Source organism: Schistocerca nitens, chromosome 10 (assembly GCF_023898315.1).
Source record: "Schistocerca nitens isolate TAMUIC-IGC-003100 chromosome 10, iqSchNite1.1, whole genome shotgun sequence".
Classification (NCBI taxonomy): Eukaryota; Metazoa; Arthropoda; class Insecta; order Orthoptera; family Acrididae; genus Schistocerca; species Schistocerca nitens.
Genome location: NC_064623.1, coordinates 187143173 through 187170538, shown reverse-complemented (window position 1 = coordinate 187170538; position 27366 = coordinate 187143173). Strand labels below are relative to the sequence as shown.

At 44.1% G+C, this 27366-nt stretch overlaps 1 protein-coding gene across 1 annotated transcript in view; it reads right to left on the bottom strand.

Moving 5' to 3' along the window:
• The window catches only part of LOC126209981 (homeobox protein unc-42-like), a 100909-nt gene that overhangs the window by 61045 nt on the left and 12498 nt on the right, over window positions 1-27366 (bottom strand). Inside the window, exons 2-3 of the mRNA XM_049939091.1 lie at window positions 19313-19498; window positions 10757-10862 (exon numbers count right to left, since the gene is read on the bottom strand). Of these exons, the coding sequence (XP_049795048.1) occupies window positions 10757-10862; window positions 19313-19498 (292 nt within the window). The remainder of the gene's footprint in view (window positions 1-10756; window positions 10863-19312; window positions 19499-27366) is intronic.

Genomic DNA, 27366 nt, shown 5'->3' with positions numbered 1-27366 from the left:
TCACTACTTTATTGTTCTCTCTTTTCCCCCCAGCTGCCCCGGCGACTGGACACCGCCACTGCTAATGTGTTAAATGCGGAAGAATAAAAGTCATAATGTAGTAATGGGAAGGAATTAAAAACTTACCGCTTCACAGTCCTACCCTCGTTTACTCAAGCTGGTAACAAGGTGCCCCACCCACGGATTTTATAGGATTATAGGTCGTACAAAACGTGGAAAACGGGGTTCATGAAAGAGCATATCCCTTTTTCTTCACCGCTTACGACTTGGACATTGAATTAGGTTAATTGATCATGGGAAGCAGATGAAAAAAATAATAATACCCTCCCTGAGCAACATTAATATTCTCAGAAAATCACAGTTTTGACTTCAGATGAGTTTCTCCACTAACAAGGCCATTTGCAGGTTAATTCATCAAACTTTACAAGCATTAAATAACCAAATAGCACCGGGTGCTATTTTCTGTTACAGATATAATCCATTTCTCTGTAAGAATATTCTCCTACATAGTTAGTTAGATAGTTAATTAGCTGGATGGTTCCATAGATCATTTGAACGATTCTTCTCTCGAAATGATGATAACCAAGCCGGCCGGAGTGGCCGTGCGGTTCTAGGCGCTACAGTCTGGAACCGAGCGACCGCTACGGTCGCAGGTTCGAATCCTGCCTCGGGCATGGATGTGTGTGACATCCTTACGTTAGGTAGGTTTAAGTAGTTCTAAGTTCTAGGGGACTGATGACCTTAGAAGTTACGTCCCATAGTGCTCAGAGCCATTTGAACCATTTTTTGTTACAAATCTTCTCTGTATGAATCACAATATTCTCCTACATAGTTAGATAGTTAATTAGTTGGATGTTCCATAGATCATTTGAGCGATTCTTCTATCGAAATGGTGTGAGTTTACAGGATGTGTATACATGATCACCATTAATTAACACATTATAATATTTAGTACTACTCATGGAAATACACTTATTTTTAGAGAACTGATGGTATAGTTAACCGATGGATAATGTCATATATCACCAAAAGAATGCAGAAAGCTGTACTTAATAATTCGGCTAGGGAAGGCACGGGCGATACTTCAGACTAGACAGGAATCGCTTAGTCTTAGGTCCAGTATTGTTTCTCACATGTCTAAACGACCTTCAATCCAATATAAAAAAGGACAAAAAACACCATCACTTTTGTTGGAATCAGTCCAAAGATACATGCAGCAACAGAAAAAATGGTGAAAATATCCTCAGAAGTTTTCTGCAAATGACCTCACTCTCAGTCTTGGAAAGACACAACACATTCAGTTGCCACATTAAGTGGTGCTACACCAAATATAAGTATAAACAGGGAGAAGAAGAAATAACTACGGTGGAAACTTCAAATGTTTAGGTATCCATACTGATGAAAATTTAACCTGTAGAAACGTTTTGAAACTCCTAAAACGGCTTACTTCATCCACAGTTACACTTCGAATTACTAAAAGACTTGAGGGGAGAAAAATCAGCACGTTAACATATTTTGCGTATTTTCATTGTGTGATATGAAATAATGTCCTGGGGTAACTCATCTTAAAAAAGTTTACACTAATCAAAAAAGTGCTGTAAGAATAATATGTGGTGCTCAGCCACAATCATCTTGTAGGCATCCATTCAGGGAGTTATGCATTTTGATTACTGCTTCACAGTATATTGATTCTCTCATGTAGTTTGTCGTATGTAGACCACTACAGTTCAAAAGCAACAAATAACAATACCAGAAGAAAAAAAAATGACATTCATTATTCCACATTAAGGCTGCCTTTAACACGTGAAGGGGTGCATAATGCTTCCACAAAAATTTTTTATTGCTTACCCAATGATATAAAATGTCCGGCAGACAACAAAGCTAAATTTGGAAGCAAAATTAAAAAGATTCTCCTTGCCAAATTTTTCTATTCCATAGAAGAATTTATGTTTGGTAATGTGTAAGAGGTGATGTATTTGTTAATAATTTGCATCTCTAATGAAAAATGTATAAGAAAATAGATAACAGACATTTGTATTCGGTCAACATGTAGCTATATTTACGAATGACTGTGTGACGTGAATATAAAACGACTACTTCCACATCTTTACTATTAATCGTGCAAACGACCCATAGAATATGAGTCTAACTAACCAACCGATTCCTGGTTAATTATTCTGGTACTAACAAGGGTAGCATGCACCCAGCAGCTCTTAAATTTTCCTCATCTTTCCCATGGTTTTCGTACATACATAGCAGTAACGAATGATGCTCTCTTACGACGTGATTCTCGAAATTTTTCGAAAACCGAGATTCAAAGTATAAGAAAGTGTTGAGCATCAACAAATGGCTGCAAGTCTGCCCACCCTCATTGCTTTCAGGCAACATATTTTTTTCCTAATCTTCTGCCAAACGATAGGAGCATTGTAGCGAACCATCTTTCTTCCCAAACGAACAATAATAAGAATGACGATATCAAAGCAGTACAATCGTGACGGGGTATGACTCCGAGATGCAAGCGTCGGTATCTGCGCGGTCATTGCATCAGATTGGTCATAAAAAGGACCTGTGTTCGATTCCCGGCCGGTTCGAAGATATTTCTTCTCTCGGCGACTGCCTGGTGTGTTGCTCTTAAGTTCGTAACGTCGTAACTGACTTACATAAAATCGCTAAGCGAGTCTAAGGCTTCCATTCAGCCTCTTGTTGACCAGTCTCGTGTAACAATTGGAGGTAGCAAAACGAAAGGCGAAGTTTTAAATTTCACGTTTAAGAAATCGTTCACATATCAGAATCGTACAAACATGCAGTCATTTGACCATCTCGCAGATGCCCGTACTGATCACATAGTAATAAGCATACCTGGCGTAGAGAAACAATTGAAAGATTTGAAAGCAAATAAATTACCAGGTCCGGATGGAATCCCAGTTCGATTTTACAAAGACTACTCTACGCCATTGGCGCATTACCTAGCCGTTCACGGCAGCACGAGAAGTCGAATTAGTATCATATCTGGAGTCAGTGGAGAAAAAACTCTTTGGTCTGACGATGAAAGATCTCAGATAAGTGCCGGCCGGTGTGGCCGTGCGGTTCTAGGCGCTTCAGTCTGGAACCGCGTGATCGCTACTGTCGCAGGTTCGAATCCCGCCTCGGGCATGGATGTGTGTGATGTCCTTAGGTTAGTTAGGTTTAAGTAGTTCTAAGTTGTAGGGGACTGATGACCACAGATGTTAAGTCCCATAGTGCTCAGAGCCATTTGAACCATTTTTTTGAATCTCAGATAACTAGCCTATCAACTAGCGGAAGTAAATGACTTCCCAAACAGTTTTAAGAAAGAAACTTGTCTAGCTGGGCGTGACTGGGTTACAGGATTTATGTTGTCCATTCACAATCTAGAAAATTCATTTGGAGCACGAGCGATGGCAGTCAATAAAGTAAAAGTAACATGGTATAAGCATTAACAATATTTGTACCTTTTAAAATAATATTAAAATATTTTCTTATAGAAGATGCCATATTCCTTAGTATAAACTGTTTATTAAACAACTTTCTGTCTTAATTTGCCGGCCGAAGTGGCCGTGCGGTTAAAGGCGCTGCAGTCTGGAACCGCAAGACCGCTACGGTCGCAGGTTCGAATCCTGCCTCGGGCATGGATGTTTGTGATGTCCTTAGGTTAGTTAGGTTTAACTAGTTCTAAGTTCTAGGGGACTAATAACCTCAGCAGTTGCGTCCCATAGTGCTCAGAGCCATTTGAACCATTTTGTCTTAATTTGAAGATGATATTTTTAATAATTTCAATGTTTATACAAGAATATCAACAAAAAGCTGTGTTATCTCATACTGTTCCGTAGGTGGGGCATAAAGGGAAATATGCGAACATTTCTTTGAAGAAATTTATATTCGGAGACCCCTGTATTGATTGATAGTCCTGTCATTTATATGGTATGCGGTGTGTTACCGTGTTTGCACAGTATAGGGCCGATTCTGTCCATCACTCCGGGAATCTATGCCAGAAAGGCCGTACTCGACCTTTCTTTTCCCGATGTGTCACTTCGCCGAATGTTTGATTCTGTGACACTTCTTATGTAACTGGCGGAGATCCCATTGTTCCTCAGAACGCTTTGTACGTGTTGCATCTCGTTTCTGAGGCGCTGCGGCTCACAAATTGGTCTTGCTCGCTATACGAGCCCATTAATCATGCTTCCGAGCGAAGTGGCGCTGTGGTTAGCACACTGGACTTGCATTCGGGAGGACGACGGTTCAAACCTGCGTCCCGCCATCCTGATTTAGGTTTTCCGTTATTTCGCTAAATCGCTTCAGGTGAAAGGGCACGGCCGACTTCCTTCCCCATGGGACCTCGCTGTCTGGTCCCCTCCCCCAAATCTGCCAACCGACCATTCCTTGTTTCTTTTCGGGTTGTGATTTGACAATTTGTGCAGGTACCGGCCTGTGTGTGTCGGTTTTCGATACACTCTGTGTCCCAGGATTTAACCGTTGTTCGTGACCAGCACATCTAGAAAGGGTAGCTGTTTGTCTTTTCTATTTCCATGGTAAATTTCATGTTGGCATAGGGAAGTCACCGAGCTGTTTGTCACCATGGCTCCACATCCTGGAAGTCTATGCTGCAGTGGATGACGGTTGCAGGTAGCAAGGAGAGAGTCTCAGCGATAATAACCACAGGAAAGCCGTTGGGCGTTGGGGCGCCAGGAATATATGGTACGAGGGTTATCCAGAAAGTAAGTTGCGATCGGTCGCGAAATGGAAACCACTGGGAAAATCCGGTAAAGCTTTGCACAGATGTGTTGGACAGTGTCTCTAGTATGCCCGTAGATCGTGTCGCGTAGCTCTTTTCAGTCTTTAGTGAACAGTGAGCACGTAACGATGTGTAGGGAATAGCGTCTGCCTCCGAGGGCCTGGTTAGACATGTCGCCTGTGTCATGCAGCCCACATAACACAACTGTCGAGCAGTTCCTTCTTCATGCCAATTCTCGGTCGCACACTGCAGGGGTAATGATTTAGAAATCGCGTCGCTATTCAATGCTAAAGGATCCATGCCAACTTCTCCCAGAGAGAGCAACGCAGCTACTGTCTACGTATGGAATACCTAATGGGAGTCATGTAGCTTTTTCCCGATGCACCACTGCCAGTTTACTATAAACCGCACTCCCTAACATTGACGGAGTAACTCAGAAATTGCGTCGCTATTCAATACGAAAAATGGTTGGTTCTGAGCACTATGGGACTCAACTGCTGAGGTCATTAGTCCCCTAGAACTTAGAACTAGTTAAACCCAACTAACCTAAGGACATCACAAACATCCATGCCCGAGGCAGGATTCGAACCTGCGACCGTAGCGGTCTTGCGGTTCCAGAGCGCAGCGCCTTTAACCGCACGGCCACTTCGGCCGGCTTTCAATACGAAAAGATCTATGCCGATTTCTCCCCGAGAGATGAACGTGCCTACGGTCAACGTATGGATGACCTCCTGGGAGTCATGTATCTTTTTCCGATGCATCACTGCCAGTTTACTGTAACGCTCCTGCAGCGTTTCCGATGAGAAGTGTTTGATCACCGACAATATAGTCCGTAATTGGCTCCCCCTGAGTCTCATATCCGCTGACAAGAACCGCTGGCCATTAAGACAGAATTTTTCCACAGACAACGAGCTGCAGACCAGTGCAGATAACTGGCCGAAAGCACAGGCGGCTCCTTTCTATGACGAGGATATTGGAAAGTTGATACAACACTACGACAAAACTCGAAGTTGGAGCGGCGACTATGTAGAGATGTAGGTGGAAGGTGTACCTAACTGTTGCAAATAAAACGTTTCTAGTTTTCACTGTGGCTTCCATCTCGCGACCGATCGGAACTTACCTTCTGGACAACACTCGTATAATCTGCGGCCGCGAGCTCGGCTCCAGTCCGCCACCAGAAGCTTTGACAATGCCAACCAGTCGTGCTGGCGGAACGTCAGAAAAATCACCAAACGAACGTCGGCCGAAGAATCCGAGACAGAAACCAACGGGCAGTTTATCAACAGGTGGCCATGAGAGCCTCAACAATCTTTAAAAACTGCGAGACTGAGTTGCAGGAACTACTAGCTACTCCAGTCGCACAATAAAGAGAATAGCGAAGTGGAAAACATTTGTTGTTGCTGCTGTGGTCTTCAGTGCTGAGACTGGTTTGATGCAGCTCTCCATGCTACTCTATCCTACTGCAGCCTACATCCTTCTGAATCTGCTTAGTGTACTCATCTCTTGGTCTCCCTCTACGATTTTTATCCTCCACGGTGCCCTCCAGTACTAAATTGGTGATACCTTGGTGCCTCAGAACGTGTCCTACCAACCGATCCCTTCTTCTGGTCAAGTTGTGCCACAAACTCCTCTTCTCCCCAATTCTATTCAATACCTACACATTAGTTATGTGATCTACCCATCTAATCTTCAGCATTCTTCTGTAGCACCACATTTCGAAAGCTTCTATTCTCTTCTTGGCTCTGAGCACTATGGGACTTAACTTCTGAGGTCATCAGTCCCCTAGAACTTATATTTAAACCTAACTAACCTAAGGACATCACACACATCCATGCCCGAAGCAGGATTCGAACCTGCGACCGGAGCGGTCGCGCGGCTCCAGACTGTAGCGCCTAGAACCGCTCGGCTACTCCGGTCGGCTTCTCTTCTTGTCCAAACTATTTATCGTCCATGTTTCACTTCCATACATGGCTACACTCCATACAAATACTTTCAGAAACGACTTCTTGACACTTAAATCTATACTCGATGTTAACAAATTTCTCTTCTTCAGAAACGCTTTCCTTGCCATTGCCAGTCTACATTTTATATCCTCTCTACTTCGACCATCATCTGTTATATTGCTCCCCAAATAGCAAAACTCATTTACTACTTTGTCTCATTTCCTAATCTTATTCCATCAGCATCACCCGACTTCATTCGACTACATTCCATTATCCTTGTTTTGCTTTTGTTGATGTTAATCTGATATCCTCCTTTCAAGACAATGCCCATTCCGTTCAACTCCTCTTCCAAATCCTTTGCTGTCTCTGACAGAATTACAATGTCATCGGCGAACCTCAAAGTTTTAATTTCTCCTCCATGGATTCTAATTCCAACTCCGAACTTTTCTTTTGTTTCCTTTACTGCTTGCTCAATATACAGATTGAATAGCATCGGGGAGAGGCTACAACCCTGTCTCACTCCCTTCCCAACCGCTGCTTCCCTTTCATGCCCCTCGACTCTTATAACTGCCATCTGCTTTCTGTACAAATTGCAAATAGCCTTTCGCTCCCTGTATTTTACCCCTGCCACCTTCAGAATTTGAAAGCTAGTATTCCAGTCAACATTGTCGAAAGCTTTCCCTAAGTCTACAAATGCTAGAAACGTATGTTTGCCTTTCCTTAATCTTTCTTCTAAGATAAGTCGTAGGGTCAGTATTGCCTCATGTGTTCCAACATTTCTACGGAATCCAAACTGATCTTCCTCGAGGTCGGCTTCTACCAGTATTTCCATTCGTCTGTAAAGAATCCGCGTTAGTATTTTGCAGCTGTGACTTATTAAACTGATAGTTCGTCAATTTTCACATGTGTCAACACCTGCTCTCTTTGGGATTGGAATGATTATATTCTTCTTGAAGTCTGAGGGAATTTCGCCTGTCTCATATTTATTAGAATTTCCCAATGCGTCACTTCTTCAGTAAGACGCGAAGAGGGAGAGTACAATTTTATTTTTATGTAATTGGGATATTCCACGTGGCATAGAGGCTCCACGCTTTACTGCAGTGTCATTTGGGTTGTCTACGCAGCAGGCGTTAAGCGTCGAGACAGCCGTGATTCTGGACTGGCCTACAGAGGACGACACCTTTGCTGCGCTATTTTACATCGCCCGTCACGTGGGCGGAAACAGAGCGTAGCTCAGTATCATTCCGTTCGCCGGATATTTATGTGGGCTGCACGGCCCAGCAAGCAGAGTCGAGTAGAGATTCAATTGGCAGGTCTACTCCCACAGCCTACACACAGCATTCTAGTTACGAGTCCCGGCGGGCAACAGACTGCAGAAACTACTGAACTTTACGTCTGGTCTCTTCCATATAAGAGCTAAGTATTGGTTCCGTAATAAACAAAATGAACTTTGAACGGTCACTTAGTAGCGCTGTTAATCGCAGCCACATTGATAGAACAGATATAATCACTTTTACGTGTGTTATGTCTTGTCGTACACCGAGGCCTTGGAGATCTCGTTTATGGAGTATACCCTACAACAAAAAACAGCAATAACGTTCCTGAACAGGTTATGAAACGGTAGCTACAAACTCTCTGGGGCTTTAGAAGATGTCGTGAGGAACAAACTGACGATAGGAATCCGTGCCCGCAAATGGCATCGAACGACGCTACAGAGTATCGAAGTTATAGGCGCCAGCACTTGCCACTGGGACACCCAGTCAGCAGAAAATGTGACTGTGTACGCTGACGGACGGTAGGCGGAACGTCTCGAAATGTTGTTCGTTATTCGGTAATCGGCAGTGGAGAAGATGCAGCTAACTGCTGTGTAGATAGGCCTTGTCTCCTATGGATGTGATGCTTTGTATCTTCGGTGGATGACCGTTTCTGAGACAGGTTTCCATCCACAGCTTATTTTTCTCCTATATAAGAAAAAACACTGGAGATTTCAAACGATATCCTCGGTATAGTTTTGTAATGCTCTATGTGTTATTTCTATTGCAAGGTCAGTACTATAGTTAATGGAATTGTCTGATACATTGCATTTGTACCTCGTTTTTGTTTCATGAGATTTCAATTTGATAGCATGTGGCCAGATTTGTTTCGCTTTGGTTAGTTGTTTATGCAACTATTTTTTTGTGCTTTTGTGAGTAACTGTTTGCTTTGAACCATATAATTGGCACTTTATTGGTCATAATAACACAACCTGTTAATAGGACGCTTTGGAGACTTGCTAGCTATAGCTTACAGGCGATGCAAGGTACGTGTTTCCCCATAGGCTTCAGCTGTTGAACTACACCTCACGTAGCATGCAGTGATCGTTCAAGACAGAGCCCCCAGCCCCTCTTCCCCAACAGTACAGTCACTACCGTTGTCACCTTCCCTACCATGCCATCTGTGCAGGTAGGGGCTTAATTAGTGTGCATTCTAATGCCGTCGCTACACGTCCGTCTCGTCGAACGGTAACGTTGAGCGTGCCCAGTTCAACGTCCTGCTGAACGCTGAGGAACTATGCTACTCGTGCATACGGTACGTGGGCCCCAACATGGTATACGCGATCGCAACGCACTCCAGCGGCAGCTGAGGGATGTTTCTAGTCGTAAATCTCACTGCTTACTCGACGGGCGCGCGTAAAATTCGCACGTTAGCTCTATTAAAACGCACATTTCCTCCATCGTCCACGAAAAGGAATGTACCGTGTCCAATCAATAAGGACACAGGCTTATAAAAGTTCCATTGCAAACAGTGCGTTACAAATTTGGAATACTTCTCCGCACAAGATAAACTTTATTTCATCATTCGCACATTTTAGTAAAACCCCAAGGTCAGTATTACCTGATCACTGTACCTACCCAGTAGCAGAACCTCTGGAACATGTGAATTACGAAGCGTAAAAGAAAAAGGAGCAAAATATCTTTACACAAGTAGCGCAAGCTGTCCTGTAGATTAAGCCGATCGAACAGTCAAATGGTTCAAATGGCTCTGAGCACTATGGGACTTAACATCTATGGTCATCAGTCCCCTAGAACTTAGAACCACTTAAACCTAACTAACCTAAGGACAGCACACAACACCCAGCCATCACGAGGCAGAGAAAATCCCTGACCCCGCCGGGAATCGAACCCGGGAACCCGGGCGTGGGAAGCGAGAACGCTACCGCACGAATCGAACAGTCACCCCTCAAAAAAGGTGAACTTATATTCACATAACATCAAATATTATAGTATATACTTATTTTAAACTAATAATAATGTATCATAACCTAATAAAAACGCGAATGTTAGGAAAAAATTGCAAGTGACAAGACGCGAACCACCGCCCCAAAAAACAACGCCATAGAGAGCAGTGACGCTACTCATTACGCTAAACCAACATCACACATATTGTCTAATCATTTTATGTTACACGGTGCTAAAAACGTTAATCGTAGGTATGTTACTAATTGAAATTTAATTATAACAAATTGTACCAAGAACAATGCGTTTTGGGTGGATCTTCAGTGTGTCGCTGCCTTCAAATAGCCTACTGTCATAATACGCAAGTTACAATGATTCTTTGCCACGAATATACTCATTATTTTATTGCAACGGATCTCATAGTTAACAACGGGTTTTGCAGTGATTCTCAATTTGCTGGTGCTCCGAAACGGCATATATACATATATGCTTGAAATAAATGCCAATATGGCGTCTCACAACTCTGTAGTGAAGGAAGACGGAGTGCCTGTGACGTAGTTGGCGTTGTGCCATGTCATTGGTCAACGCTCAGACGCACGCTCAGAATATCTGACATGCCAGATATTGCCCTGCACGTTCGGAAAGACTTCTGAGCGTGCTATTCCACGCTATGACGTCAGAAACTCGGCACGTTCAACGCTCAACGTTCGGATGCACGATCCGTGTGCCGCCGGCTTAAGGCTGTACTACTGAAACACTGTTACTGTTCCTACTTGTAAAGCCATAGTAGGCCCACGTTCTGTAATGCAACATTTTAAGGGAAGTGAAAAGAATGGAAGTGAACTCACCCATGGCGTCCTGCCGCATCCCTGAGACAGCAGCCGCGGTCATGTTAGTGGCTCCGTGCGTCATACTGAAGGGCTGCGTCATGCCCGGGTACGAGCTGGCCGTCATCTGCGGACACAAGTACTGCGGGCTACTCATGGCTCGTCCAAACCGGCTGCCAGTCTCCGAGGTCCAAACAGAGGAGTCAAGGCAACTGGGTGTGGGGGATGCACAAGGCTGATCGCACGGTGATACGTCCCTGCGAGCTGCTCACAACGCACCCACACAATCACTCACACACCAAGATGCAAACAACAAAACAGGCTAGTTGCAGTCAGGCTGGGTGTCTATGAAGGTGACCGCATGATGTCAAAACTACTGTACAGTGGTATGCACTGTGGGCTATTTGTGACTATATCCCACAGTCTACCACACTCCAGTCACAGGCGTGGTGGTCCAGGAAGGTGGTCGCCACACACACTTTGAAGAATTCAAGGTTCATGTACACAGTCAGCGATACACCAAGATGGAGATCACAAATTAAGTGACAGTGCAGGTAGTTTATGAAAATGTTCTTACGCTGAGAACTTTTATGGATTAGTTGACTTTTATTCTCACAGCTGGCCACACTTTATAGTTCAAATAACAAAACGGGGTAACTGGGTGTGGGGTTAAAAGGAAGCGATAAGATGGTGTCATAAGTGCTGCACGCTACTCTTGGCTCAACTAATAAACCACCAGCTGTGGCTGTCTACTGTAGAGTGAGTCAGAAGTATGGAGTATGAAGGAGGTGACTGGGTATAGGTAATAGGGAGAGAATCCCATTGTGTCTTAGATAGCTGGTGATGAATATCATGACGTTCTCATAGGCCATCCATAAATTCTGCTGCAACATTTTACTGGAACAGCAAACCAATCGACAGTGAAGGAAGATTCTTGGTTGAGGAGACTCCAAAAAGTCAATCTCTGTTGGTCCATCATGGACAGGGGACGTTGGCTGGTTAAGTAATTGTCAATATCAATGAAATTCGTCAACAGCCATGTAACTTAAGACGTTATTTTATTTTACTTTATGATGAAGCCGGTAGCATTCAAAATAAAACAAAACAACATCTTCAGTTACATGGCTGTTGGTGAATTTCATTGACGTTGACAGTTTCTAAAAAGTCAGGTGGGAAAAGAAGTCCAAACCACTGCCACAGCTCACTATTGAGGAGAGTGTTGGATGTTGCCTGCATTATCTTTCGGTAAACAGTGAACGATTAAATAAACACATGCACAGTATTAGTTTGGAGTACTGAAACATATGGAGGAATAACTGTCTGGTGTACTAAGAACTACAGAGCATAAAACCATATGGGGGAGGGCAGGAAATAAAGTGATATCCACAGGTGATTAAATTAATGCCTCAGCCAGCGTCGGTGCTTCGCATGAAAAATTCAAGAAATTTGTCAGTGATCATATAATACTTGGGATCCATTATGCAATGCAGGGGCAATGGTTTGGTGCGCTGTGTTCCGAAAAATTCTGAGCATATTGGTACACAGGAGTGAATGTGGTCGTCCAACAGGTCCCTGTACGTCTTTGTACTTACGCAGTATAATGGTAGTAGATAATAGCTGCAATGTAGTGATGGCACAAGGCACACTGAAGTTCACCTCTGGTTCCTATTTTTGATGTTGATGTCGCTGGTGTTTGGGTAGGTCTGGCAGGTGAGTGACAGTGTGGGGGTATGTATTGTATCTCATGGGTGAACAATGTCATGACTCAAAGTATAATGGCTTTAGAGAACGACTGTGATGTGGTTATGAAACAGTGCATTCTGTGGTTCACTTCTCAGTACCTGTTAACAGTGTTGATGGTTGATCGTGGGTGATCCATTTACGAAACAGGGTATAATGCCGATATGTAAGTACGGCTGTGTGGTTATGGTCAGTAGATGCTAGGGTTCGCGTGGGGATTCCTGTTCATGGTTTCATGGTGTTAGGATGTGGGAAGGGCTGGCAGTTGTGTGATGGGTGGGTGCAGATTTTGACGGTGTTGGGGTGCAGCTGGGGCTAGCAGGCATCTGACATAAGTGGGTAGATAATGTGGCTCAAGGATGGACCATGTTGTGACTTCGCTGGTACCTAAGGATCACTACATGGCAATGGCATAGTGCATGCTCATGTTTACTTGGGATCCTTCTAATCCAGGTTCTTTTGCAGAAACTGGAAATGGCCTGAAACAGATGAAAGGTGGGAAGGCGGCAAGAGTAGATGAAGTGATATCAGATATGATTGGGCAGCTGGAATCCAAGGAATACCATGGTTACATCGGTTACTGGAGGTGATATGGAAAGAGAACGAAGTTACAGATAATTGGAAAAAGGGAATTATAATACAATTAAGAAAGAAAGTAAAACGAAATGCACTGAATACCAAGGAACCACGCTGCTATCACATTGCCTTAAGATAACGGGAAATAGCATATAAAAGATACTGAGGAAAATCCTAGAACATCAATTTTAGGAAGAACAGTGTGGATTCACAAGTAACAGGGCAAATTCAGTCTTCATTTTTCCGTCAGTTATGGAAAAAGAAAAGAACCTGATAGTAGTATTTCTGGATTTGGAAAAAGCGTAAGTGCGACAGAATACCAAAGGGTAAAATATGAGAGTGCTTGAGAAAAAATAATGTTCCTGACTCATTAACTAAAAAAGTCATATACTGTTGAAGGTTGTGAAAGCAGTGTAGAAGTAGGAAATGGAAGGTCAAAAAGGTTTCTTTGAGAGAGAGGTGTTCAGCAAAGGAGTTCGCTTTCCCCATTACTCATTATTAAATTTGTAGACACAATCACGAAGGAAATCAAGGAATTAGAAAATGAAGATCTCAGTGCTTCTGCTTATTGCTGATGGCATCGCCACTTGGGGAGAGACAGAAATGGAGGTTCAGAGGAGACTGGATTACTGGTATAAAATTTTAAACAATTCAAGCTGACTGTCACTAAGAGCAAGACAGTGGGAATGAAGATGTGTAGGACACCCACACCTTGTAACATCATACCAGAAGGGGAGAAGGACGAATGTGTAAAAAGGTTCAGTTAGCTGGGTAGTGTTGTATCAAGTGATGGAGGTGCCAAACCAGAACTTTTAAACAGAGTAGCAAAAGTGCGAAACCTAATCTGGGACTTGGGAGTTCCTCTAAGAGGCGAACAGACCAGTATCAAACCAATCTCTTCCCAGTCATGGGCCAGCCGGGCTGACCGAGCGGTTCTAGTCGCTACAGTCTGTGGAACCGCGCGACCGCTACGGTCTCAGGTTCGAATCCTGCCTCGGGCATGGATGTGTGTGATGTCCTTAGGTTAGTTAGGTTTAAGTAGTCCTAAGTTGTAGGGGACTGATGACCTTCAAAGTTAAGTCCCATAGTGCTCAGAGCCATTTGAACCATTGAACCCAGTCATGACATATAGTCTGGAGACCTGTGTAATAAATAAGTGAGAAGGGAGTCAGATACAAGCATGTGAAATGAAATTCCTTAGGTCAGCTCTGCAAAAACCAGGAGGGACATAGTCGGGAACGAATATGTGAGAAGAGACCTGCAGGTGATTTTGACGATAGAGGAACGAATGAGTGCTTCGAGATCGAAGTGGTTGGGTCATGCGGAGCGAATGCACCCGATCCGATCTCCATGTCAGTACTTGGCTATGGAGGTACCAGAAGTAGACTGATTGGGTGGCCAAGGAAGGGATGGTGAGGCCACGTTAATGAGGATTTCAAGTGGAGTAACGTGGGATGCTGTGGAGGGAGAAAAGCTATACCAGGACAGAAACCAATGGAGGGATATCGTTCACAAAGTTCCTACCCAGATATCTGGAAGGGAAATGCTAATGATGCTGATGATGACGATACCTCTTCATGATCTGACGATGGTGGGGCGCAGGTAGGGATGGTAGATGTATGACAGCAGTGTAGAGTAGATGTTGTGCATCATCGGTGAACCATGCCATGACAGAGTATAATATTGGTAAACATTTTTTGGAATACAGTGATTAATAGATTATTGTATTTTAACTAAAGTTCAGTCTTGATCACAACACTTATGTCTCAATAACATAGGTGACCGGTTTCGGTTATATTTATATAACCATCTTCAGACCTGTGAATTAATTTTAGAAAATACTAGAAGCCAATCTTAAAATAACATGAAAAGTGTCTAATGACGACAAATTTTAACAAGATAAAATAAAACTTATTATACCCATGGCTTCCTCTGAGGATGGTAGGCGGAGCTCTCCTCAGCTGCTACGAAGTCAGCTGATGGTTATGAGTGCTGAGCATGAGCTTAAATATGCAGAGGCTCCGCCTACTTCCTCTCACACTACTTCACAACTGCCAATCAGCGTTCATAATATGACGCTATCGTCAAAGTATAAAAATACGAAATACACTAATAACATGAAATTTATTCATTTAAACTGTCTGATTAAGAGATAGTTAGTATGTGTAGAACTTATTTGTATTTTAGATAAAAACGGTAAACTACGGTGTGTAATAGCTGTGCCCACTATGGGCAACCTTAATACTATTACAGTGTCAGTTAAATCAAACATGTAAAAGTCCTTGGAATTGTGGTTTATATCGATTATACCGTGTCGCCTACATCACAATTGCATCTTTGATGGATGTTGCAGAATCGTCTTACTTTAACTGTAGTTTGCATAGCAACATTCTTTATAACAGTAGGGTAGCAGCCAGGAGTATGTTCCGCATTATGTTTGTCTCAATAACTGATGAGACCGCTGATTAAATACACTGCTGGCCACCGTAAATGCAACACCCTGAAGGAAGCATCCGAATCAAGTGAAATTTACACCATGAGTTTGCAGCGATGAGATATGCAACTGATTAGAATTTCAGCGCAGACGCACATCACGCGCGCCTGTGGCGCCACCTCATAGCGCCATTTAAGGCTTGGCGATTTCGACGAGTGTACGTTCGGCACGTGTGTTTACCTTGTGGTTGTTTCACAAGACGATCAGTTATGCCTCGTAGACAACAGCGAACATCTTTTGATCAAGTATCCGAGTTCGACAGAGGAAGGATAGTGGCTTACCGAGATTGTGGATTATCATACAAAGAAATCGCTAGTCGTGTTGGACGAAACCAAACAACTGTAATGCGGATATGTGACCGTTGGATGCAGGAGGGTACGACGGACCGACGTGGTCGATCGCATTCACCTCGGTGCACCACTGCACGTGCTGATAGGCAAATTGTGCGCATGGCAGTGACGGATCGCTCAGTGACATCCCGAACCATAGCACAGCACATTGCGTCTGTAACGCATCATCCAGTGTCTGCGCGTACCATTCGACGCCGTTTACAGCAGAGTGGTCTGTCCGCAAGACGTCCATTGCTTCGTCTACCATTGACGCAGAACCACAGACGTCTCCGTCGCCAATGGTGTGATGACAGACGGATGTGGACGGCAGAATGGAATGACGTTGTCTTTACTGACGAGGCACGCTTCTGTCTGCAGCACCACGATGGTCGGATTCGAGTGTGGAGACACCGTGGAGAGAGGATGCTGGACAGCTGCATTATGCACCGCCACACTGGTCTTGCACCGGGTATTATGGTATGGGGCGGTATTGAATATTACTCTCGCACGCCTCTAGTACGCATTGCCGGTACTTTAAATAGCCGGCGCTACATATCCGAGGTGCAGGAGCCAGTTGTCCTTCCTTACCTTCAGCGCTCGGCCACAGGCATATTTCAACAGGATAATGCGCGACCACACGTGGCACGCATTGTCCAAAGGTTCTTCGTCAATAACCAGATTGAATTGCTTCCCTGGCCGGCTCGCTCTCCGGATCTTTCGCCGATAGAAAACATATGGTCCATGGTTGCTCAACGAGTGACCCAGATTACATCCCCAGCTGCCACACCAGATGATCTTTGGCAACGTGTGGAAGCTGCTTGGGCTGCTGTACCCCAGGAACACATCCAACGTCTCTTTGACTCAATGCCGAGACGTGTGGCAGCGGTGATCTCCAACAATGGCGGCTACTCTGGCTACTGATTCTGGCAGGAACCACATGTCACAGACGTCTGTAAACGTAATCATTTGATACTTGGTCAACATGTTATCTACAAAATAAATTTTGTCGTGCTACCTCTTGTGTTTCTTGGTGTTGCATTTACAGTGGCCAGCAGTGTGTTTAGAGCTCATCGATCTAATAGTTTTTATAATAATCAATTTCAATTGAATAAAAATTTTGTATGTTATATAGCATATTTTTCATACATAGCTTTTGCCATGGGTATAACTTATATTTTAAAACAAAAGAGTAGGTGCATCTTCATTATAAAATTTCGTCAAGAAAGTCGTAAAAATATTTTTCGCGAAACTCTAATTGTTCATTGAGCAGCATCGATGATTTGGTTTTCAAATGAGCATATGTCTCGATTTCTTCTTATTCATAAGTAAGCCTTTACTTGCACAATGAAGAACTTGTAGATTCTGCTCTACTGTCCCCTCAGCATGATTACTGAATGCTATGTGATGGCGGAACACAGATTTTGTTCGTGAGGTACCCGACGTATGCTCTTTGTACCTTACTGCAAAATTTCGACCTGTTTGACCGATATATATTTTCTCGCAGTCTCAGATCCAATGTAGAGACTTGTTAAAATTTGTCGTCATTAGACACTTTCCATGTTGGGTGTTACAAAAAGGTACGGCCAAACTTTCAGGAAACATTACTCACACACAAAGAAACAAAATATGTTATGTCGACATGTGTCCTGAAACGCTTACTTTCCATGTTAGAGCTCATTTTATTACTTCTCTTCAAATCACATTAATCATGGTATGGAAACACATAGCAACAGAACATACCAGCGTGACTTTGTTACAGGAAATGTTCAAAATGTCCTCCGTTAGCGAGGATACATGCATCCACCCTCCGTCGCATGGAATCCCTGATGCGCTGATGCAGCCCTGGAGAACAGCGTATTGTATAACAGCCATCCACAATACGAGCACGAAGAGTCTCTACATTTGGTACCGGGGTTGCGTAGACAAGAGCTTTCAAATACCCCCATAAATGAAAGTCAAGAGGGTTGAGGTCAGGAGAGCGTGGAGGCCATGGAATTGGCCCGCCTCTACCAATTCATCGGTCACCGAATCTGTTGTTGAGAAGTGTACGAACACTTCGACTGAATTGTGCAGGAGCTCCATCGTGCATGAACCACATGTTGTGTCGTACTTGTAAAGGCACATGTTCTAGCAGCACAGGTAGAGTATTCCGTATGAAATCATCATAACGTGCTCCATTGAGCGTAGGTGGAAGAACATGGGCCCAATCAAGACATCACCAACAATGCCTGCCCAAACGTTCACAGAAAATCTGTGTTTATGGCGTGATTGCACAATTGCGTGCGGATTCTCGTCAGCCCACACATGTTGATTGTGAAAATTTACAATTTGATCACGTTGGAATGAAGCCTCATCCGTAAAGAGAACATTTGCACTGAAATGAGGATTGACACATTGTTGGATGAACCATTCGCAGAAGTGTACCCTTGGAGGCCAATCAGCTGCTGATAGCGTCTGCACACGCGGTACATGGTACGGAAACAACTAGTTCTCCCGTAGCACTCTCCCTACAGTGACGTGGTCGACGTTACCTTGTACAGCAGCAACTTTTCTGACGCTGACATTAGGGTTATCGTCAACTGCACGAAGAATTGCTTCGTCGTTCTAGGTCTTCCCCAGTCGCGAGTCATAGGCTGGAATGTTCCGTGCTCCCTAAGACGCCGATCAATTGCTTCGAACGTCTTCCTTTCGGGACACCTTCGTTCTGGAAATCTGTCTCGATACAAACGTACCGCGCCACGGCTATTGCCCCGTGCTAATCCATACATCCAATGGGCATCTGCCAACTCTCCTTTTGCAAACATTGCACTGACTGCAAAACCACGTTCGTGATGAACACTAACCTGTTCATGCTACGTACTGATGTGCTTGATGCTAGTACTGTAGAGCAATGAGTCGCATGTCAACACAAGCACCGAAGTCAACATTACTTTCCTTCAATTGGGCCAACTGGTGGTGAATCGAGGAAGTACAGTACATACTGACGAAACTAAAATGAGCTCTAACATGGAAATTAAGCGTTTCCGGACACTTTTTCACATAACATGTTTTCTTTATTTGTGTGTGAGGAATGTTTCCTGAAAGTTTGGCCGTACCTTTTTGTAACACCCTGTATAAATATAACCGAAACCGGTCAGCTATGTTATTGAGACATAAGTGTTGTGATCAAGATTGAACTTTAGTTAAAATATAACAGAGTATAATGCTTGTTCGCAAGGGCTATGATGTGCTTATGACACAGTGCATGCTGTGTTTCTGCCGTTCGTAGTTTAGATAGCGTTTGTGTGCTGGCAGGACTGGTAGGTGTGTGACATAAGGGGGGGGGGGGGGGGTTAGATAGACGGTAGCCATCACGGATGGACCTTGTGGTGATTCAAAGTGTAAAGCTGGTGGCTAAGGAGTGCGTTGTTGCGATGACGCAGTGCTGCTGAGGCTCACCTGGGGGTACCTGTTCATGGTGTTGATGGTGTTGGGATGTGGGTAGGGCTGGTAGCCGCGCGACGCCGTGGGGTAGATGTTGCGCATCATGGCGCCATTGCAGGCCGGCAGCACCGACGGCGCCAAGGCCTTCTGCAGCTGCTTCTCCTGCTTGCGGTACTTGGCGCGCCGGTTCTGGAACCACACCTGCAGACAAACGACAACAACACGTCCGCTCAGCAGCCGTCCAGGAGCCACACTCGGCAAGACATGCAGTCCTGACAGGTAAAGTAATAGTCTGGTTGTGTGATGATAGAAATATTTTAAATGAAACTTCCTGGCAGAATAAAATTGTGTGCCCGACCGAGACTCGAACTCGGGACCTTTACCTTTCACGCGCAAGTGCTCTACCATCTGAGCTACCCAAGCACGACTCACGCCCGGTCCTCACAGCTTTACGAGGTGCATTCAAGTTCTAAGGCCTCCGATTTTTTTTCTCCGGACTGGAAAGAGATAGAAACATGCACATTGTTTTAAAATGAGGCCGCGTTCATTGTCAATACGTCCCAGAGATGGCAGCACCGTACGGCAGATGGAATTTTACCGCCAGCGGCGAGACTGAGAACTGTTTTAAACACTTAAAATGGCGACGTTTTCCTTACTTGAACAGCGTGCAATCATTCGTTTTCTGAATTTGCCTGGTGTGAAACCAATTGAAATTCATCGACAGTTGAAGGAGACATGTGGTGATGGAGTTATGGATGTGTCGAAAGTGCGTTCGTGGGTGCGATAGTTTAATGAAGGCAGAACATCGTGTGACAACAAACCGAAACAACCTCAGGCTCGCACATGCCGGTCTGACGACATGATCGAGAAAGTGGAGAGAATTGTTTTGGGCGATCGCCGAATGACTGTTGAACAGATCGCCTCCAGAGTTGGCATTTCTGCGGGCTCTGTGCACACAATCCTGCATGACGACCTGAAAATGCGAAAAGTGTCATCCAGGTGGGTGCCACGAATGCTGATGGACGACCACATGGCTGCCCGTGTGGCATGTTGCCGAGCAATGTTGACACGCAACGACAGCATTAATGGGACTTTCTTTTCGTCGGATGTGACAATGGATGAGACGTGGATGCCATTTTTCAATCCAGAAACAAAGCGCCAGTCAGCTCAATGGAAGCACACAGATTCACCGCCACCAAAAAAATTTCGGGTAACCGCCAGTGCTGAAAAAATGATGGTGTCCATGTTCTGGGACAGCGAGGGCGTAATCCTTACCCATTGCGTTCCAAAGGGCACTACGGTAACAGGTGCATACTGCTAAAATGTTTTGAACAACAAATTCCTTCCTGCACTGCAACAAAAACGTCCGGGAAGGGCTGCGCGTGTGCTGTTTCACCAAGACAACGCACCCGCACATCGAGCTAACGTTACGCAACAGTTTCTTCGTGATAACAACTTTGAATTGATTCCTCATGCTCCCTACTCATCTGATCTGGCTTCTAGTGACTTTTGGCTTTTTCCAACAGTGAAAGACACACTCCGTGGTCGCACATTCACCAGCCGTTCTGCTATTGCCTCAGCAATTTTCCAGTGGTCAAAACAGACTCCTAAAGAAGCCTTCGCCGCTGCCATGGAATCATGGCGTAAGCGTTGTGAAAAATGTGTACGTCTGCAGGGCGATTACGTCGAGAAGTAACGCCAGTTTCATCGATTTCGGGTGAGTAGTTAGTTAGAAAAAAAATCGGAGGCCTTAAAACTTGAATGCACCTCGTACTTCTGCCAGTATCTCGCCTCCTACCTTCCAAACTTTACAGAAGCTCCCCTGCGAACCTTGCAGAACTAGCACTCCTGAAAGAAAGGATATTGCGGGGACATGGCTTAGCCACAGCCTGGGGGATGTTTCCAGAATGAGATTTTCACTCTGCAGCGGAGTGTGCGCTGATATGAAACTTCCTGGCAGATTAGAACTGTGTGCCCGGCCGAGACTCGAACTCGGGACCTTTGCCTTCCGCTGCAGAGTGAAAATCTCATTCTGGAAACATCCCCCATGCTGTGGCTATACCATGTCTCCGCAATGTCCTTTCTTTCAGGAGTGCTAGTTCTGCAGTTTCGCAGGAGAGCTTCTGTAAAGTTTGGAAGGTAGGAGACGAGGTAATGGCAGAAGTAAAGCTGTGAGTACCGCGCGTGAGTCGTGCTTCGGTAGCTCAGATGGTAGAGCACTTGCGCGCGAAAGGTAAGGTCCCGAGTTCTAGTCTCAGTCGGGCACACAGTTTTAATCTGCCAGGAAGTTTCATATCAGCGCACACTCCGCTCCAGAGTGAAAATCTCATTCTGGAAACATCCCCCAGGCTGTGGCTAAGCCATGTCTCCGCAATATCCTTTCTTTCAGGAGTGCTAGTTCTGCAGTTTCGCAGGAGAGCTTCTGTAAAGTTTGGAAGGTAGGAGACGAGGTAATGGCAGAAGTAAAGCTGTGAGTACCGCGCGTGAGTCGTGCTTCGGTAGCTCAGGTGGTAGAGCACTTGCGCGCGAAAGGTAAGGTCCCGAGTTCTAGTCTCAGTCGGGCACACAGTTTTAATCTGCCAGGAAGTTTCATATCAGCGCACACTCCGCTCCAGAGTGAAAATCTCATTCTGGAAACATCCCCCAGGCTGTGGCTAAGCCATGTCTCCGCAATATCCTTTCTTTCAGGAGTGCTAGTTCTGCAGTTTCGCAGGAGAGCTTCTGTAAAGTTTGGAAGGTAGGAGACGAGGTACTGGCAGAACTAAAGCTGTGAGTACCGGCCGTGAGTCGTGCTTCGGTAGCTCAGGTGGTAGAGCACCTGCCCGCGAAAGGCAAAGGTCCCGAGTTCGAGTCTCGGTCGGGCACACAGTTTTAATCTGCCAGGAAGTTTCATATCAGCGCACACTCCGCTGCAGAGTGAAAATGTCATTCTGGATATTTTAAATATTGATAATCTTCTAAAAAAACTTTTGGGCAGCCGTTTTAGCCGTTAGTAGTTCTTTATTAAGTGATCATACACAACTGGTTTCGTGGTGATTTAATCGAATCTTTAACAGTATGTCTATAACTAATTTAACATTGGTTCTTTAAAAATACACGCTTTTCCAATGTTCGGATGGCGTTCTAATTGCCAGTACTGCCCAAATTGGATGGATACATCAAAAAATTCCAGTGGGTAGCATGCACAGGCAGCATGCAAGACCACTGCGAGCCATGGGTATGGGCCAGTGACGAAAATTCAACAATTATATGAATGTGTGGTGTTTGCTTTTTACGACATGACACCACGCATATTCCGCAGCTGTGATATATGTGAACTGAAGACAGAGGAGGCGGGGGGGGGGGGAGGATAGAAAGGAAAGGGATTACTGATGTCAGTTGCACTGGGATATTACGCGAAACTAGCAGCGGCGAGTTAAAAATGTGGAACGGACCGGGAAGCGAACCCAGGATCTCCTGCTTACTAGACAGATGCACTGAAAGCTGGCTAAAGCCGGATATAAGCTGAGCCAAAATTTTTGCGAAGAACCTAACGGTGTTCCGAAAGGATGGGCGGCTAAACACGGTTTGCGGTGGCGTGTTTCTTGCTGTCACAAGTAGTTTAACTTGTCGCGAAGTAGATACTTCCTGTGAGTTAGTATGGGCAGAGGTCATTGTTGGCAACCGGAATAAAATAATAATTGGATCCTTTTACCGACCCAATTTAGATGATACAGTAGCTGAAAGGTTCAAAGAAAACTTGAGTTTGACTTCAAACACGCACCCGACTCATACGATAATAGTTGGTGATGACTTTAATTTACCCGCGATATGTTGGCGAAAATACATGTTCAATTCCGGAGGTACGCATAAAATATCATCCGAAATTGTGCTAAACGAATTCTCTGAAAATTATTTCGAGCAGTTAGTTCATGAGCCCACGCGAATAGTAAACGTTTGTGAAAACGCACTTGACCTCTTAGCAAGAAATAATCCTGAGTTAATAACGAGCATCAGAACCGATATAGGGATTAGTGAACACAGGTTTGTTGTAGCGAGAATGAATATTGTAATCCCCAAATCCTAGAAAAATAAGCGAAAAATATACCTATTCAAAAAAGCAGATAAAAATTCACTTGACGCCTTCCTGAGAGAAAAACTCCACTCGTTCCAAATTAGTAATATAAGTGTATACCAGATGTGGCTTAAATTCAAAGAAATGGCTCAAATGGTTCAAATGGCTCTGAGCACTATGGGGCTTAACATCTATGGTCATCAGTCCCCTAGAACTTAGAACTACTTAAACCTAACTAACCTAAGGACATCACACAACACCCAGTCATCACGAGGCAGAGAAAGTCCCTGACCCCGCCGGGAATCGAACCCGGGAACCCATCAAAGAAATAGTATCGGCAGCAATTGAGAGGTTTATACCAAATAAATTAACAAACGATGGAGCTGATCCTCCTTGGTACACAAAACGGGTTAGAACACTGTTGCAGAAACAACGAAACAAACATGCCAAATTTAAACAGACGCAAAATCCCCATGATTGGCGATCCTTTACACAAGCTCGAAATTTAGCGTGGAGTTGAATGCGAGACGCCCATAACAATTTCCACAACGAAACTTTGTCTCGAAACCTGGCAGAAAATCCAAAGAGATTCTGGTCGTATGTGAAGTATGTTAGCAGCAAGAAACAATCAATGCCTTCTCTACGCGATAGCAATGGAGATACTATCGAAGACAGTGCTGCCAAAGCAGATTTACTAAACACAGCCTTCCGAAATGCCTTCACAAAAGAAGACGAAGCAAATATTCAAGAATTCGAATCGAGAACAGCTGTCAACATGAGTAACGTAGAAGTAAATATCCTCGGAGTAGTGAAGCAACTCAAATCACTTAACAAAAGCAAGTCTTCTGGTCCAGACTGTATACCAATTAGGTTCCTTTCCGAGTATGCTGATGCATTAGCTGCATACTTAACAATCATTTAGAACCGTTCGCTCGACGAAGATCCGTACCCAAAGACTGGAAAGTTGCCCAGGTCACACCAATATTCAAGAAAGGTAGTAGGAGTAATCCAGTAAATTACAGGCCCATATCGTTAACGTCGATATGCAGCAGTATTTTAGAACATATATTGTGTTCGAACATTATGAATTACCTCGAAGAAAACGGTCTATTGACACACAGTCAACACGGGTTTAGAAAACATCGTTCCTGTGAAACACAACTAGATCTTTATTCACATGTAGTGCTGAGTGCTATTGACAAGGGATTTCAGCTCGATTCCATATTCCTTGGTTTCCGGAAGGCTTTTGACACTGTACCGCACAAGTGGCTCGTAGTGAAATTGCGTGCTTATGGATTATCGTCTCAGTTATGTGACTGGATTTGCGATTTCCTGTCAGAGAGGTCACAGTTCGTAGTAACTGACGGAAAGTCATCGAGTAAAACAGAAGTCATTTCAGGCGTTCCCCAAGGTAGTGTTATAGCCCCTTTGCTGTTCCTTATCTATATGAACGATTTGGGAGAGAATCTGAGCAGCCGTCTTAGATTGTTTGCAGATGACGCTGTCGTTTATCGACTAACAAAGTCATCAGAAGATAAAAAAAACTGCAAAGCGATTTAGAAAAAATATCTGAATGGTGCGAAAAGTGACAGTTGACCCTAAATAACGAAAAGTTTGAGGTCATCCACATGAGTGCTAAAAGGAAGTCGTTAAACTTCGGTCACACGATAAATCAGTCTAATCTAAAAGCAGTAAATGCAACTAAATACCTAGGTATTACAATTACGAACAACATAAATTGAAAAGAACAAATAGAAAATGTTGTGGGGAAGGCTAACCAAAGTCTGTTGGCAGGACACTTAGAAAATTAAACAGACCTACTAAGGAGACTGCCTACACTACGCTTGTTCGTCCTCTTTTAGAATACTGCCGCGCGGTGTGGGATCCTTACCAGATAGGACTGAAGGAGTACATGGAAAAAGTTCAAAGAAGGGCAGCACGTTTTGTATTAGCGCGAAATATGGGAGAGAGTGTCACAGAAATGATACAGAATTTGGTCTGGAAATCATTAAAAGAAAGGCGGTTTTCGTTGCGACGGAATCTTTTCACGAAATTCCAATGACCAACTTTCTCCTCCGAATGAGATAAATATTTTGTTGACACCGACCTACATAGGGAGGAACGATCACCACGATAAAATTCCCGCTCTGATGAATGAGTTTTTATTCAATACAAACTCTTTCATCAGAGCGGGAATGTCTGAGCGGTACACTAAATCACCTTGTTGAAAAACTTGGAAAATTGCTGCTCTATCTTTCTACACATGTACAGGCTGGTTCCAATTGTCAATAAGTTCTTTTCTTTTAATCTAGAGCCAAACAATTCAGGTTTTTCTTTCGTTAAGCCCAGATCCCTAATCAAACCGTGAAGCTCAGCCTGAGTAAACAAATTCATCATCATCTGGTGCATCTAAATCAGACTGTACATCAGAAAATACTTCTGATGGAATAGAATTTAAATCATCTAGTGGTTCAGGAACCGGAAAATCTACACGATGCCCTACTGGTTGGATGGGGGACGGGAGGTTAGGGTAGCTTATTACCGTCTTGCTTTTCGAATTATGACCACTAATACCAACACTGCAAAAGTAGCAATCGTCGGAATGATTTCTTGGCTCCCTCCATATCATAGGAACAGCAAATCTAAAGCCTTTTTTCTCCTTTTTGGACCATTTTCTCAGATCTTCAACACTCACGTAATATACCTTAAGCAGCGCCCAATATTTATCTTGATCACCAAGTTTAGATCCAAAGTATGATATATAAACCTTTTTCACAAAGTCTGTAATGTTTCGTTGGCGTTTTTTAATCACAAATTCACCACAAATACCACAAACCTCTCAGGAGAGTTTTTACAACCACGATTAGACAATGTACTGAGCATATGCACAGGAAACGGGAAAGTGAGGTTAGGCTGACAGTAAACAAAACACCATCTGTTAATGCAAAAACAGAATCGACCTTTTCTTTTGCCAGCAAATGTTTTTCAGCAGTGCTACCAAGGTCATCTACATTATTACACCTCCTTTTTAAATTATTTTAACTACATAAAAGCTATTAAATTCTTTAAAAAACAGCTTAATTTAATAAATTTAAGTGTAAAATGTAAAGAAGTGGTCGGTGATACAGATTTTTAAGTATCATATTTGGATTTCCCACCCTAAAAAGAATAAGGTATTTTCAGCAAAAAAGGTTTTCCATCGTTGACCTGTGTTATTAGTCAGTAAATGAAGTAAATACTAATATAAGGTTTAAAAAACATAAGAATAAGGTATTTTCAGCAAAAACGATTTTCCATCGTTGGCCTGTGTTATTAGTCAATAAATGAAGTAAATACTAAGATATATGTACTTATATCGCTAACGTCGTGTGTATGTGTGTCTGTGTAGGAGAGAGAGAGAGAGAGAGAGAGAGAGAGAGAGAGAGATGATAGAGCTGATCGAACAGACAGAAGCTGACGGAATGGCGAATAACGGTGGAGGAGGAGACATTTTGAGCGATTAGTTTGCAGCAGTGGCTCACAGCAGTGTCCCCCGCCCCTTTGCTGCCCTCCCTCCCCCCCCCCCCCCCAGCTGTTAATTATTCTGGGCGCGTGCCCCTCGCGGAGAGCGGACTGTCTGGGCTGATGTAAAATTCAGACCGGCGTTTTCTCGCCCAGAAACGGCGACGGACGCAGAGAGCCGAGCACGGCCCGGGGTGGGGGTAAATGTCTACCTCCCCCCTCCCTTACCTCTAGCCACCCCCCTCCCCCTTCCCGCCCCCACTTTCCAGCTGCCGGCAGTCGTTTTCTGCATTACAACAGCCAACGCGGACGCCGTGCCCCGTCGGCGCCGAAAGAAGCTGTACGTACGTGGCCTCGAGCCGACGGATCCAGACCGAGGCCAAACTACGACAGCTCTTAGCAGCGGAAAAATGAGGCGTATTCCACTGCTGATCAATTACGCTTTTGGCGAAATGTCGCTGCAAAGTGACAACCGAAAATTAGGGTTCAAAGCATACAGGAAACGTTTTCATGC